Source organism: Stigmatopora nigra, chromosome 16 (assembly GCF_051989575.1).
Source record: "Stigmatopora nigra isolate UIUO_SnigA chromosome 16, RoL_Snig_1.1, whole genome shotgun sequence".
Classification (NCBI taxonomy): Eukaryota; Metazoa; Chordata; class Actinopteri; order Syngnathiformes; family Syngnathidae; genus Stigmatopora; species Stigmatopora nigra.
Window position 1 is genome coordinate 9,550,001 of NC_135523.1, and position 16,088 is coordinate 9,566,088.

The following is a 16,088-nucleotide window of genomic DNA, read 5'->3' on the forward strand; positions in this document are numbered from 1 at the left end:
TCCAGATATATGGTTTGTTGGTCCAATATGGCTCTTTCAACTTTTTCGATTGCCGGACCCTTGCCTAGAGTGTGAGGTTTTCAGGTCGAGCTCACACTGTTCTCCCCTGTCGCACACGGTGACCACTACCCCACCCGGGCTGCTGTTTAGTCCCCCTACTGTGCTCTGACCTCGGGTCTGGAATCATGGAGTTGCAGATGCCTTCTTGCCAATGGGAGGCCAACATGTCTTAGGAGTTAGCCAATGGAAAAGTAATTATATCTAAACAATTGCGAAACACAGGATGTAACAAGTGTTTTTTAAATTTTTGAGATTTCATGTTTCTTGATTTTTTTTTCGTATCTAGAGACAAACGTTTTCCCATTGGGGCTTTTCGTAGCCTAAATATTTAATTTGTAGAGATGTTCGTAAGTACAGGTTTCGCGGAATTCGGAAACCAAAACTTGAATGTGAGCTTATGAAACCTTTGACTTCATAGAAAGAAAAAGATGCTAGAGAGAAATGTATTATTTATGGTGGCCAATTGCATCTTGGTATTCTCAAGTGAAAACTGATAACACGGTGTGCCAGAAAACAATTTTCAAAAAGACCGAAAAGATGATCATGTTTTAAAGAAAGGCTTTTAAAAAAAGAAGCTATTTCTGGTTATTTCAACTGTCAGTTTCCACTATGACAAGAAACATTTCTAATTAAGAACAGGTGGCAAGGCAAGAAAAAATGTTACAAATGCCATGGTGGAGGATTGTGTGAATGGTTAAAAAAAAGAAGAAAAAAACCTTACAATGACTGCCGGATAAATTTCTTGCAAGTGGTATCAGTATGCATAGTTCAGCAATTCAATGCACTTTATAGAAAGGGCAGCTGTATGTTCAAATGATGCACAATGATTTTCTGCACACAGGCCACAACAGGACTATCGTATTTGATAGCACATCTGAATAATCAGCTTCATTGTACCAAGGGTATAGAATAAGAACAGTAGAGGCAGAGTGATGAAAGAACAGTGCGTTGCGAGAAAAGCACTAGCCATCCTCAGTAAAATTTGGGGTTCTATCAGAGCACTGGCTTTGGTTAAAAAAATGGAGGGGGGGTTTGATGGATTCCACTCAATATCAAGAGTCTTGAGAATGTTTGACAAACTCTTGTACAGAAGCCACAAAGTGTTGAAGGATGACAGTACGTCACTTAATATTGATCTAAATATTGGTGCTTATAATCGGTCGATCTATACATATGACCACATCGCGCTGACACACGAAATAAAATGTGAATATGAATGAAAAAGAAGCCACACATCTTTAACACAAGACTAATATATACCTGATTTTCACGAGTATAAAGCACACATAAAAGTCTTAAATTTTCACTAAAATAGACAGGGAGCCCTATAATCCAGAGCGCAATACTAAAAATGTTGTCAAAATAAAATAAATAAGTCGCTAGGACAACTACGGCAAAGTCTACTATTTTCCCGTAGAAAAAGTACTGCACAGTGACTGCAGGGATATAGCGTTCTTTTTCTCAATACACCCAGTATGACGGCGAGCACACTAATTTGGTGCTCGCCGTCATCTCGGCTGTATATACAAAAGAAATCCTGCCGCTAGATATTGGCGTCAACAGAGCATTCAAAGCTAGACTGCAAACTATATACTATTTTGATATACGATCATACAGCAGACGCGAGAAGCTGCTCATGAAAACATAATGGGCACTGTCTTTCTGGTCGCAACTCCCTCGTGTAATGTCGCTACGAGCATTGAGCAGAATGAGCATTTTTTCAGTGTTTTTTTCCCGTTAGTCAGTGCGCACGGCACGTTTTGGCCTATTCGCTAATAGGAGAGGAGTACTACTTCCCGGGCAAGTTGGCAAATGGCCGTGCATTATCCTATTGTGAAGACTTTTGTGTCCATCATAATTGGAATATTTTGAAGGGTTAGAGCAGTGATTTTCAACCACTGTGCCGTGGCACACTAGTGTGCCGTGAGAGATCGTCAGGTGTGCCGTGAGAAAATATCCAATATCCTTTTTTTTTTAAATTAACATTTATTAATAGTTTTCTGCAAATATGATGTAATTGTCCAGTGTCCGTGCTGTAGTAAATATACTATACAGAGTGTCATTTTGTAAAATTTTTGGTTAGTGGTGTGCCACAAATTTTTCCAATGTAAAAAATGTGCCGTGGCTCAAAAAAGGTTGAAAAACACTGGGTTAGAGGGTAGACAAAAGCAAACAACACTCGATAGGTTGCACCTGAAAGTCAGGGTGGAGGCGGGAAAATAGAGCCAACGGAAAAGAAAAGTATATAAATTTAAAACTAAAATAGAATTGAATCTTGTGTGAGGTTAGATTAAATTTATTTTTGAGTTTCTGTATCGTAATCCAAGATCATTTAAATTTGTTTTCAAACACAGAACTTTGCTACTCTGGTCTAGCTTGTCTCAATTAAGGAGATGACTAAGTCTAAGCAAAGTTCAGAGCAAAGCAAGGTATTCTAACACAAGTTAATTCAAGCAGAGCAAACTTAAGAGGCAAGCAATAATCTCTACTATAAAAGCAATGTAACAAAACAACCCAAAAAACATCTTAATATTGGCTTAAATAAGGTGTCAGTATTGATTATGATCATCTTGAATTTTTAGATCCTATCAGCTTTGCATAAAACCTAAGGCTTGTCTTACTTTAATGACTTGTCAATGTCAGTGTTGTGTTTGTGGAATGTGCCCAACCGAAATGGCTACTCACCAATTTGCTGTGGTGGTATTTGCAATAACCACAGTATTTCACGTTGTCTGCATCTGACCCTTGTTCCTCACACAGCAATCCTGCAAACTGGGCACTATGGCAGGAAAAATACAATAAATGTATGTGAAAAGCAGGAAACTTCCCCAACCTGCTAGTATAATCAATCTTTAAAACTATGACGTGATAGCAGTGATGGTCCTTTGGTCAGTGAGGCAAGTCTGAAGAGAGGGAATCTCACCATGTGACATGGAAGGCCTGCCTGCAGCCATGTTTATTACAAGTCATACACGCTCCAGTGGCCGCTTTACTCTCTCTGCCCTGGTCCTCACAGATATAGCAAGTCTGTAAAACATGTCAGAGGAACACACAGACAGATTTAATAGAACCAAACAAAAAGGTAAGAAAGACCATAAAATTTGAAAGTAAATGCCCTTAAATTAAATATATAAACCTGCAGTTAATGAACCTACACTAGCAGTAAAAAGTTTTGAGAAACTGGGTGATTCTACTGAATAGTGAATTGTCTCAAAGCATGTGTCTTCTGGTGTACTGCATTTGAAATCCATTATGGTGGTGTTGAGAATGAGAATTCTAATGTTAATGAAAACGACTAGAACCAACGAGTCAAATAGAAAAAAGACTATAAGCAGAACTGGCTTTCAAAGGCCACATTGTCCAAAGGCACAAACTTCTGATGTTCTGACAATGCGTCTGACAATTGTGTGCATTGTCTGAAGTGGACTAGGTGCTTTAATTATATTTTTCTACAATGTTACACAATACGTTAAAAATGGCCAGAATGTTCCTTTTAAACCTATACGAATAGGTTTCGCTTGCCACAGCAAACAGCCTGATTTGAAGCAGAATTAACATAGCTCCGCCAACTATGCAGAGGAAATATCAGAAGATAAGAGCCGATGATAATATTAATCAGTGCATCTCGCGCAAATTCTCGTACATTTAGAGTCTATGATAGTAAGCTTTGCTATGTTTAATTAGTGGAGTAAATTACAATAAATGTATGCATTTGGATTGCTTAGCAGCTCTGTGCCTCACTGTCCAAGAACCAGGAAAAAAATGCTAATTATATTGTATTACGCACACTGTCTGCATGTAGGAAGCACAAACGGTACTTGTATAGTAATGTGCAGTCTAAAGTCACACCATCCATGAATTGAAATATGCTCATTTGCAGAGTGGTTTGATGTCCAAAAGGTATTGGTATCAAATCTGTTGGGTCAAACATATGCATACAGCAACACGAATGATAAATTTTGGTGGGTTAGAAAGTTGTGTCAGTGAAATTAGCTTCATTGCATGGACTTTTAACTTCTTGTGAATGATAATGAGTGACTACAAGTGGTGACTTCTCTGAGGCCATTTAAATACGGCTCATTAGATTCAAACGACCACAAACGATACAATGGGAAAGTCAAGACTTTTTTCTGTTCCCCCATAATAAAGTAATAAAAGAATCAGACTTCATGAATGTTTTTGTGACAAATATCTGTTACAATCACTCAATCAGAGAAAAATCAGAGTTATAGAAATAACTGGAAAGGAGAGCCATGACATTATGTTCTTCACAAGTGTATATAAACTTCTGACCACAACTGTAAATACACATACATATATACATGTATACCTATACATATGTATATGTACATATACAGTATTTTCACACCTATAGGGTGCACATAAAATTCTATTTTTTCTCTAAAATGGTCGATGCGCCCAAAGAGTCGGTGCGTTATATCTGTGCACTTTGTCTGTGCACTAAACTACATTTTTGTATGGCCCTGATCGCTTCAGTGACTAGTTTTATTTCTTGTCGACACACTACTTATTGCGATCAACCCAGCAGAGATTCACCCTAAAAATAGCCTCCTCGCACATTCCAAGCATTACGGTAAATCCATTCGCAACATCCCAGGGGAGTGGCAAGGCATTTGACTTCTGTGTGCTCTCAGCGGTTTCAACCCTCAAAAACACTCAACACTTAAAGAAACAGCATATCAGAGCTATACAGAGGAAATGCCCGGCGTGAATGACAACACAATGCGGGTGTGAACACTTGGAAAATGGACTGAAGCCATGGATCGAACACAATTTAACAGCTTTGCTAACGGATTGCTAACAGATGGCCAACAATGTAGTTTGGGGCAGGCAGCGTCGCACGAGTTGCGTGATGATTTGGAATAAATTTTCGTTGCCGATATAACAGCAAGGAGAATCAAAAGCTTGGGAGCGATGCATGTCGCGAGTTACAATGGATTGTGGATGATTGGGCTCAAGTGTCAGCCAGCACTGTCCGAGCTTGAGCCAAAGCTGGAATCAAGTTCCCGGAATACACAACTTGACCGACAGTGGAGACTAGCATGTTAAACGCCAAACTCTTTGTATCAGGGTGTACCTTTGACATCAATAAAGCATTATCAAATTTAGTTTTGCGCGTGGTGTCTTTAAAGAAAACACGCTAGTGCCAAGCCTAAGATACACTAGCAGCTAGCATAACATAGCAGCTAGCATAACATAGCAGCTAGCATAACATACGCTAGCGGATAGCATAATATATGCTAGTGACTAGCATAACATAGGTATGCTAGTGGCTAGCATAACATAAGTATGCTAGTGGCTAGCATAACATATGCTAGCCTAGTGTCATGCTAGCGCCCTTTCAGACTAGGCATATTGACAAAAAACTTAAATTATACCCGCAAATGAGAATGAGCCATATCACACGGTGCGTTTTATGTGTGAAAAAACGGTACATATTCATATATGTTTGTAAGGATTTGGGTATAATTGTTACCTTGTTATAACGATCATGGGGCACAGACTGGAGCACAATAGGCTCCATAGTTGAGACATTCGCAAACTCGACCTCAGGGATGTAAAGGGCACACACCACATGGGCCCAGCCTGCAAGCACAATAAAAAAAAGACAAATTGCTTAATTGGATCACAACCAACATATATACACCAAGCTATTTATAATTGCTTGCTATACCACGAGCAAGGGGCAACTTACAAGGTGGAAAATCAATGTACCCAACAGAATACCCTAAATTTGAGCTTCTCCAAGATGGACAGAAACTGCCGAGTCAATTATCAGGGCTGATATTTAGACATTTGCGTATTTCAATATCTGCATTTTTTGGCCAGCATAATGTCAACTCTGTACGATGCAGGGTTTGGACAAAAGTAGTGTCAGCATGTTCACATGAAACATCCACCGATCCATAAATCACGCTTTACCTATTCCTGCTCCCCAAAACACTTTTCACTGTTGTGAGGGAGAGACTCGGCGAGACACGATGGTGCTGGACGCGATGACCCAAGACGCCTTTCCACGTCATTTACAAACGTAATTTGGGGAATAATTTATGCCAGCAAGTTTCCAGGTGCGCAAACATCCATCCGTACATCACGCTTTAAAAGGATTAGAGAATAGATAAAGCGTGATTTGTTTTATAACTCCCGTCGCGACCAAAAAAAGTGTTTCGGGGAGCACCTGGAAACTCGCTGGCGGACCAATTAGCCATGCGGTATGTTTGGGGCACATCATGTAAAAGCAATGATTCATACATCAACTCTGCTTTCAACTGTAACAAATACAAGTTGAGCTTACACACTTGGAGAAGGTGAAGAAATTCAATCAACCTTGATCTGACAGCCTTTTCTGGCCACCATAAACCTCCGTTGCATGGTTTGGACAAACGTAGCGAGAGAATCTTAACAAACACACACACGCACACGCACTCATACACCTATAAATCATGCTTTATGTGAATTATAGATAAACAGAGAGAGAGCGCAAGAGAGAGTGAGAGATTAATGCCAATATAACCCCTTAAGCCTCTGTTGCCTTGTTGCCATACAAATAATGCTGAATTGTACATTAAAAAAATACATGGAGCCGCCTCGTGGTGTAGAAGTTCGTTTGCCCTTGCTTGATTCCCATTGGTGGCAGTATGATTGAGAATGTGGGTGGGCGTTTGTCTCTCTGTGTGCCCTATGGCTGACTGGTGACCAGTCTAGGTTGTACTCTGCCTTTCACCCCGAAGTCAAGCTGGGTTGGGCTCCAGCAACCCCACAACCCTTTCGAGGATGCCCGGTATGGAAGATTAATCGATGACTAACATACGTCAACATAAATTGTAAGAATACAAAAAGAATGTGGTTCTAAATGTAGAAAATATTTTAAATTCAGGGATAGAATAGAAAATTTGGATTTGGTCATTCCTTTAGTATATATATATTTGCGTGATTCAATAAAGTTCTATGAAGTTCAGGGCTTGCATAATTAATTTTTTACACTTTTACTGCAAATGTACATCAGGTCCAAATATCGATTATTGGCCTTTGTTAACTACGGATAATCAGAATCTTTCCTGAAAACCCCATTTCAGTCGATCACTAAACTGAAAACACCACCATTGCCAAGCGGACTATTTTTAGTCTCACAAAAAGAAAACATGTAAATTTAACTCACACATGGACATTAGCAAAAAATAAAATAAAAAAAAGATTGGGATGAACTTAATAAATTTGTATCAATTTTGCAACGTTTTCATTTCTCATTTGATTTCATTCTGTCCTCAAATAAGGACACTGGTTTAAGGACATTTTCAATAAGGCTGCTCTTTGAACTGGTACGAGGCATTTAAAAGAAAAAGTACGGAAACACCAGGGAGAATTCACTTGCATCTTTTAGTGGATCTGATTTGTGTTGTCCTCCATTTACTAATCGCTCATTTTGGGTTGTTATTGTCCTATCGCCCATGTTCTATGTGGTCGGGTAGTGTAATTGCAGTTTAAAATTGTCGAATTTTTATCAAAAGTTTTCAATATTATCATTGACAAAAATTACTTCACAATAACTATCATTTTATCGCCCAGCTTTACCTCCCAACAAAGAAAATGTTATTTGAGATTTTCCAATTCTGTTTTTGTGAAGTCCTTGAGATTATTTTGAAGATGTAGAACTGTATAAAATAAATTTGACTTGACTGATGCCACCAAAAGTTTTTAATTGCATGTATCTTGGTAAATTTATCAAACCTAATGGGCACCGAGGATTGGCAGAGAAAGTTAAGTGGGAGGTCAAAGGGAAGTAAGAGACTTCTGCCACGTTGGAAGTGTCTTGACTTTCCACCCACAAAGGAAACAAAAACAGGCTTAAACTTACAGTTGAACCCTTGAACTGCCTTTGACCTAGCAAGCAGTACAGAGGGAGTAAAGCATAGGGTGGGATAGGGAGAAGACAGTGGGTGTGAAATGGAGCATGTTGTTGTTTTGAGGTACCTCCAAGAATCTGGAAGAGGCCTATAAAACAGGACTATAAAAGTGGCAGTCTCGCTCCTCAAGCTAACAATTCCTAGTCACCATAAAACCCCTTTTGTGAAACTACGCAATGAAGAAGTCCAATTTGTTTAGACGGTGAACTGTTGTCAATATATTTGTGTTGTGGTTAAAATGTCATATCTGATAATAAAAATAAGATTTTGGTATGAATGCCATGTGAACTGTGACAGTAAATATGTCGTAAACAAAACACAACATGGCCTTTTACATTTTATGCCAAATATATAGAAAGGCATAAAAGATTGTTTCAAGGTGACCTACAGGTAGTGATGATGCCTAAAACCTTCCACAGAGTTGTTTTCATATTTCTTCATTATCTCCGTATGAAATACAAACGATGAAATGCAAACAATAGATATTAGTTTTGTGCAAATTTACTACAGTTAAGTTTTCTATTCTTTATGAATGTTGGTTTAAAATGTCCGCAGCCCAACAGATTGAGAAAGAGGAGATGACAGGACCAGATAATGAAAATGTAGGGGAAAGAGAGGTGGACAGGAAAAGGACACGACCGAGTGGGGTCGTGGGAAGGGTAAAATTAAGGAGAACGTAGTAAAACGGTGTATGTTAGTGTTGTCATGATGCCTCCCTGCAGGCCTGGACACAATCCCACAGCTGTGCCTCTCTCTAACTGATTCCACACACACACAGGAACACACGTACGCAAGCACAGAATATTTACATTCTCCACCAAACTGACCTCTCGGTGAACCTGGCAAGGAGACTCCTCACAAGCTATACACTATAAGCATTGTGGTCCACCCCCTCGTAAACATACAAACACACACGCATGCACATACAAAGGACAGACGCACTAGCGCAGTCACATCCCTTTAACTTGCCGCCGACACGGAATTTACAACACAAGAGGCAAAGTACAGATGTGAGTGTGAATATGTAAGTGTGTGTGATGCTGCATACCGCTATTGTCTGTCCTCTTCAGGGCGCCATCTTTGTGGGGACACAGTTCACATCTCTGCAGATAAATGAGAAAACCCCAGTTAGACAAGACTGTGATTAGAGTGATAGTCATTAAATGCGGAGTGACTGGTGTGTATGTGAAACGGCATGAGTAAAGTTTAGTGCGATGTGACGATCAACTTTGATGGCAACGATAACTTCTTTCTCCCAATTGTTTCTATTCCATGTTTAAATTCACACCTAACCTGCAAAAACAGTTGGGTAGTCTTCTATTGGAACGTCATGCGAGATTGAACGAAAGTTATCACTGACCAATTGTGATGAACAAATTAAGGTTTCAAATTAAGGTTTATTGTTTTGGTAGTTTGGATTTACTCTATAGGAGGCCTGTATATTTTAAGTGCCAGGTTTTGCTGGTGTTGCTTGGTATTCCAAAAATAAAAATGACAGTACTTTTAAAAAAAAAAATCTCAATTTCAGGTTGGGCAGCCGTTTGGCTTTAACTAGCCTGTGAAAAGTTGCTTGGAAGTAAGAATATAAAACCCCTTCAAACATTTGGAAAGTGCATGAACTAAAACAGCAGGATCAATGTTGTTATAGCCCACAAAACAGCAAAGATTTGTAAGCCATTTTTAGGTGCATACTTCATTAAAGAGTGCTTGGTGGACAATAAATCCCCGCTGTCCAGTAAAAAAGTGACCATGAAAAAACATGCTCAGCAGATATTGGTTCTCCTGGTTCTACCTATACATGTGATCCAACGTGCTCAGTATTGAAGTATACCAAGTTCAGGTACAGATCCTTTCTTGCTGATGATCATCATGTTTGCCTCAGATTTCCTTCCACCTTGAAACCTTCAGCCTGACCGGAGTCTATTATCATCTAACAATTGGACATATTCTTACCAGCTTTTGGAAACAATATAATTTACTTGTTTTCATGTAAAAACAAAATCAGTAAACAAAGTAAATTTCAACTTTTTAGCCCTCTGCAATATATTCAGCTTCTGATTTGGCCCATCGGAAAAAATAATTGCTTACCCCAGCTATACAGTCTTGTGTGAAGTCATCAGTGTTAGCCATTTGAACTCTGTTTCCAACCTGTATTTTTTCCTGCATCAACAACTACACTAAGTCCATCTATGCTTGAAACATGGTTAAGATTGTGAAGAAGACATTGTTTGTCCAGGTCAAATTAAGTTTAAACTTCTACTTCCATAGATGGGACACCGAAACAACGGAGCCTGGTTATATGCCCATAATCCTCTATCAATGCTCCTCACACATATTTAATTAGGCACATGACACTTGACAGTAATTGGTGCTGAGCGGATCTGCCAGAAGTAGTGCTTCAAATATGTTAATGACAAAATCATAGAAAAGTGTTCATCATATACATGTAGTTAATTTTGGAGCCGATTTGTTTCCTAGTCCCTGACATCTAATCAGAATCAAGCTTTTTTTTTAAACCACATTTATCAAGTATCGCAGCACTTTTGGCACAAACACCATCAGCAAGGACTAGCAGACTAGCTTGAGGTTGAAGCTTTTCACAAGCCGCAAATAATTTAATGTGTCATTACAATTTAAACTGAAAAATTTGAGAAAATTCAACATTTCCACATCACTAGTAATGTCTCATTGACTCACCTAAGTTTTTGTCTGAATAGATACACAGTATTAACATGCAAAAACGTGTTTCAAATGCTCTTTTGAATTAAAAAAAGAACACAGTAGTGAAATAAAGTAAAAAATAAAATGAGTAAAGACTAGATGAAAAGTGCAAGTCATACATTACATTAAAGTGAAAAATGACAATTTGTACAAATTACCATGGACAAAACAGTTGATCAATGTATTGAAGGATGCACATCACACATTTGCGAGACCTTTCATAATGGAAAAATGGTCATAGATAACACGTCACTGTTTTGAGCCCAGCAAAGTGTGACCTCAGTTATAGATACGGGCAGCAGCCCATACAATGAAAGACTTGAACACAAGTATAAAGAAGCTAAACCAAAATAGGCACACACACATTATAATTACAGTAATCCCTCGAATTTCATGGTTAATGTAGCGATTGCCGCAATTTCAGCTTTAACAAATATATAAATAAAAGATTGAGTTTATACACTTAGAGAAGGTGAAGAAATTCAATCACTCATCTATTAGGATCTTACATCCGTTTCTGGTCACCATAAAAAAAAAAATCTACTCGCTACGTTGCACGGTTTGGACAAACTTAGCGAGAGAATCTTAACATACAAACGCACACCACACCCACGAACCCATCCATAAATCACACTTTATAAGGATTACAGTGGTACCTTAAGATATGAGGTTAATCTGTTCTGGGACTGAACTCGTATGTCAATTTTCTCGTAACTCAAACGAACGTTTCCCATTGACATTAACTAAAAACAAATTAATTTGTTGCAACCCTTTGAAAAAACACCAAAAAAAGGATATTGGATTGGAAAAAAATGTTTTATTTCTTCTAATTGCCATCTATAAACAAAGTAACATAACTGGTGGTTTAATATTACTAAAATGTGATTAATATAACTAAAATTGGACAGATTTCGTGGAGGGTAGAGAGAGAGAAGGACAGAGGGGGGGCTGAGGGGCCGAGTGGGGGAGACTTTTTGCACCGGTGAATTGCGATATAAAATACGAATTTAAATTAACTTGGATTACGATGCAGACACACTCAAAAATAAGTTTATTCTTTTACTCGTATCTCGAAATGCTCGTATGTCGGGCCACTCCTATGTTGAGGTACCACTGAATAGACAAATGTCATGTAATTAAAAGAAAATCATAAAAATAACCTTCCAGAAGCTTTAAGCATAAATGAGTTGCTAGAAGAAAGAGAGACTCACCACACGGGCTGCTCGCTCTTGAGATTCACACTTTCTGCAAAACCACGGACCAGTGGGCACCTGTACAATGCCATAGCAGGCTGCAGAGAGAAGAGAACAAAGCACAATAAGGAAACAGAGTTACTCATTTTCACATACCCTGGCTCACACAACAAATAAAACAGGCCAATTTACTGATAACATATTATCATTCAGCACACATTCAATTTAAATTAAAAAGTACAAATGAATGATTTAATGGATTGACCAAAAGTACTACTATTGTTAACAATTTTAACAAATTTGAATGAATAAATAAAAATACCGAGTACATGTAATAACACTCTAATAGGGAGAAAAATGGCTTTCCCTGTCAGTGCTAGGATTATGTAGCCGTCTCCGTGCCGGGTATCAATCATACCACGGGCACTTGCTAGCATTGACGCTTTTGCGGCGAGCATGTTTCCTCTGTCAACACAATTGTGGATGTTTCAACCATTCGAACCATGGCAGTGGGGAAATAAGTGAGGGTGGTGTCCATAAAATAGATCTCCATTTACATAGATCTTTTTTTATCTCCTGATTTTTGGGTAGAAAATGGCAACAACATCCTTTTTCAAGGACACCAAGTGAGTGGTAACCACAGGGAATAAATACATATTTAAGATTGAGAATGCCGTCCGTATTGGTCCGGATGTCGAACTGTAGATTTGAATGATTTATATGCCTATAGGTGTAGAGATTTAAAAGTACAGTGGTGCCTCGAGATACGAGCACCACAAAATACGAGCAATTCGAGAAGCAGTAACATTTCAAGCAAGTAATTATCTCGAGATACGGGACAAATTTCAAGATACGAGAAAGCCAGGTGGCCAAGATATGAGAGGCTGTTTATGATTTTAGCGCAATGTGTTTTTTGCCGCATCTATTTCGTATAACAGATATCTACGAGTGTGATTTGCTTTGTACTTTGTGCTTTGTTGTTCTGGGGCCTTTGCAACTCTACTATAACTATGCCTTTGCTGTATCGGCATTCTCACCCTCTTGCTACCGTCACAATGAAATTTCCCAAATACGGGATGAATAAAGTTATCCAATCCAATCCAATCATTCCTTTTACGGTGAAATATGGGTACTACTTCCTCAGCGCCGAAGAAGCGGAACTCTGACTTCTACCATTTTTTTATCCCCCGTCTTCCGCTTGCGAGTTTGAGCATGAATTTTGACATTTTTGTGTTATACTTAATATAAAAAACAAGATGCGCTCAAGTCGCGAAGTGGTGAAGGATCACAGTAGTATGGTTGTAATAATGGGTGTGATCCTATGTTGCGTTTTTTCATTATCGCGGCCATGTCTGGTGTACAATATCCACGAGATACAAACGATTACTGTACACAACACTGTACACTATAATCATTTCATTATGTTGCATTTTTATGGTAATTCACGTGTTGACATGTTTACAAGTGTTGTTACCTAGTCCTGTTTGTGTTGTGCTCACCTCGTCCTTATAGGGCAGTGTGGCATAGCCTGCAGATTACTCACCTACTTTAAATAACTTTAGGGGAAAAAATAATCTATGATATTGCCTTTAAAGCCCAGTGGTGGTACATACTTGCAAAAAACAGAAGTACATTATGATAAAGGACTATGAAAAGGTGTTTGCCCCTTTCTGATTTATTTTTAAACCAGCAAACCAGAGAAACCTACACAGTAAGGGAAAACATGCAAAGTCCATACGAGAAGGTTGGAAGCCACTGGGGATTGAACACTCGATCTCATAACTGTGAGATGAAAATGCTAAACACTTTTCGGACGTGCAAATAACCACTCTACCACCGTGCCCCCTGAATTATTATTTACGTTACCATAATTAATGTGTTAAATATGTGAATTTATTTGCATCTTTAAAAAAAGCATGTAGCAAAGCAGGAAAAATATTTCCAAATGGAAAGCACAACATAAAAAAACAAAAATTCTAAGCATGAGAGTTGCAACTTTTAGTATTTCAAGGAGAGAGAAAATTAATTTAAACAGATATGCAAGTGACGCAAGAGTCACAACAGTCGGGGACACCTGAAGAAAGTGAATTCATGAAATGACCCGCGCCGCAATCACAATGAATGAGTTTATGTGCTGGCATCCACACTACTGTTGCTTGTCTGAAAAAGCCTTTGATGCAGATCTGCCACCTTTTCTGGAGTTTACCCAGACAAGCAACGCAAACCCCAGACAACCTCTTAAACTCCAGAAATAAAAAAAAGGTTGTCACTTGAATTTTTTTTGGAGCAACCATTTCAAAAAAACAGCAAATTTCCAGTTAAAATGCCTCAAAATTCACACCATCGCTACAGCGTCCGCATCTTACTTACGCATTAGATTTAACTGCACTGTAAACCGGAATTTGGTAACACGAATGCATTGTATGTAAATCATCCGAGTTACAAATGTCTGACAAATTATTCATCTTGTGCGACTTCAGTGTGGCAATCAATTTGTAATCGAATACATAGGTAGCCTCTCTCGCTTTAACATTTTCGTTTTCAGTAAATATTATTAAGGCTGACTAAACCACCGTCTTTTGTTTTAAAACAAATCCTATAATTTCCGGGTGACAGGCACAAGTGAGTTTCTTTCTTGAATTTCATTCATAGACGTCAAGGTAAATTTTGTTTAGCATTTTATCTTTTCACAATTTTGAAATAAATGACCAGTTTTGTGCAAGTCGTCTTTTAATGCGCACAAAAGCAGTACACTCGATTCAGTCATCATTTTTTTGTCCAACAAATGCGGCTTATATGCGAGTATATACGGAAGATTATAATTAGATTATATACATTACAGTCTTTTCATAAGCTAATAAGTGTAGTATCTGAGGAATACACTTCGTGAGAATTGTGCTTGTGTACTAGTAATTTTGTATAGGCGTGAAACCAAGTAGTATGGTAGCAATAATAAAAGCGATCCTACTTTGCGGTTTTTCAATTATCACGGCCATATCTGGTAATGTCCAATTCTTTTTATTCCCGTTATTGTAAGACTTTTTCTTCCAAGTTAACTAAAATCTCTTATTATAATTATAGAGGCAAATACCCGGTGGGTGCTGTTGTTGTGGTCAAGTAAGGTCCAACATGGTAGCAACAGCATTTACTAAACACAAGCCATAATCGAATTTTTAAGTGTTCACAAACTGAGAGTCCCGGATTGTTGTCATCCAGACAATTCATAAACGCGAAGAGGAATCTAGTAAATGTTTTCCTTTCGTAAACTTTGCCTCACTCCTCGTTTTGTATGGTGACAGACAGCAAAATGGATCGCTCTTCCTTGTGTCAAATCCTTCTCATACAAATTTAACAAGAACTTAGAGCGTTTTAAGGGCAACGTCCTCAACTCAGTTGACGTCCTATTAATCTTGGCCTTGGGATCTGGACGCTGCATAACCTTGCACCGGGCTAACAAGCTTAGTAGCAAGCTGCTAACTATTAGCTTAGCTTAGAGCGTCGATCTTACCTTGGTGCACAGCAACGTTGCAGCCATGTCCGTCACAGTAGACCAGAGGGTTTTCCGCCCAGCCTCTTTCGTCTGAGCAAACACAACACCCTCCAATCATCTCCTTCATGTTACTCGTCGACAACTTTGTGTCCACCAGCAGGCAACGCTCCCCGGAGACCATCTACGAAGAAATTGAACATGCGGAGCAATACCACAGAAGACGTAACGAATCCTTCCCTAACGCGCCTCTCGATCCTCCGGCTGGCTGCTTTGTGTCCTGCTAGCCCCAAATTCCATACTCAAAACGGAATTCCGTGTTTTCCTAAAGCGATATTTTTAACCAAAACAACCACTTGACGACGCAATGTTGAGGTAAAGGGAAGGCGGGGGGAGCCATCAAGGAGAACCGGACGTGCGTCATGACGCACGACGTGTAATCCTGACCGGAAATTTCCGTGTTTAGTTGAGTTCACGAGGACCATGGTAGTAGTACTTTCTAAAATTACACCAACGACAAGAAAAATAATATTTTAATTGCATATCAGTATTTATATTCAGTTTTACTCCTGGATAGGCTTTCCACTGTTATACTTCATGATTTGCTTTGTATTGTTCAATACATTTAGAGATTGGGAAATGAGGCAATGTAAGTGTACATACAAACCAGGGGCTAATTAGTAGACGCTTTTAAACTTCAAC

General features: G+C 38.8%; 1 protein-coding gene across 2 annotated transcripts in view; it reads right to left on the reverse strand.

The window, feature by feature from the left end:
• The window catches only part of mllt10 (MLLT10 histone lysine methyltransferase DOT1L cofactor), a 55,620-nt gene extending 39,793 nt beyond the window's left edge, over nt 1-15,827 (reverse strand). For both annotated transcript variants that reach the window (XM_077735954.1, XM_077735953.1), the window contains exons 1-6: nt 15,408-15,827; nt 11,918-11,997; nt 9,034-9,088; nt 5,558-5,667; nt 2,984-3,087; nt 2,746-2,839 (exon numbers count right to left, since the gene is read on the reverse strand). In XM_077735954.1, coding sequence (XP_077592080.1) covers nt 2,746-2,839; nt 2,984-3,087; nt 5,558-5,667; nt 9,034-9,088; nt 11,918-11,997; nt 15,408-15,570 — 606 coding nt within the window. In that variant the 5' untranslated portion in view covers nt 15,571-15,827. The remainder of the gene's footprint in view (nt 1-2,745; nt 2,840-2,983; nt 3,088-5,557; nt 5,668-9,033; nt 9,089-11,917; nt 11,998-15,407) is intronic.
• Between the last annotated feature and the right edge of the window lie 261 nt (nt 15,828-16,088).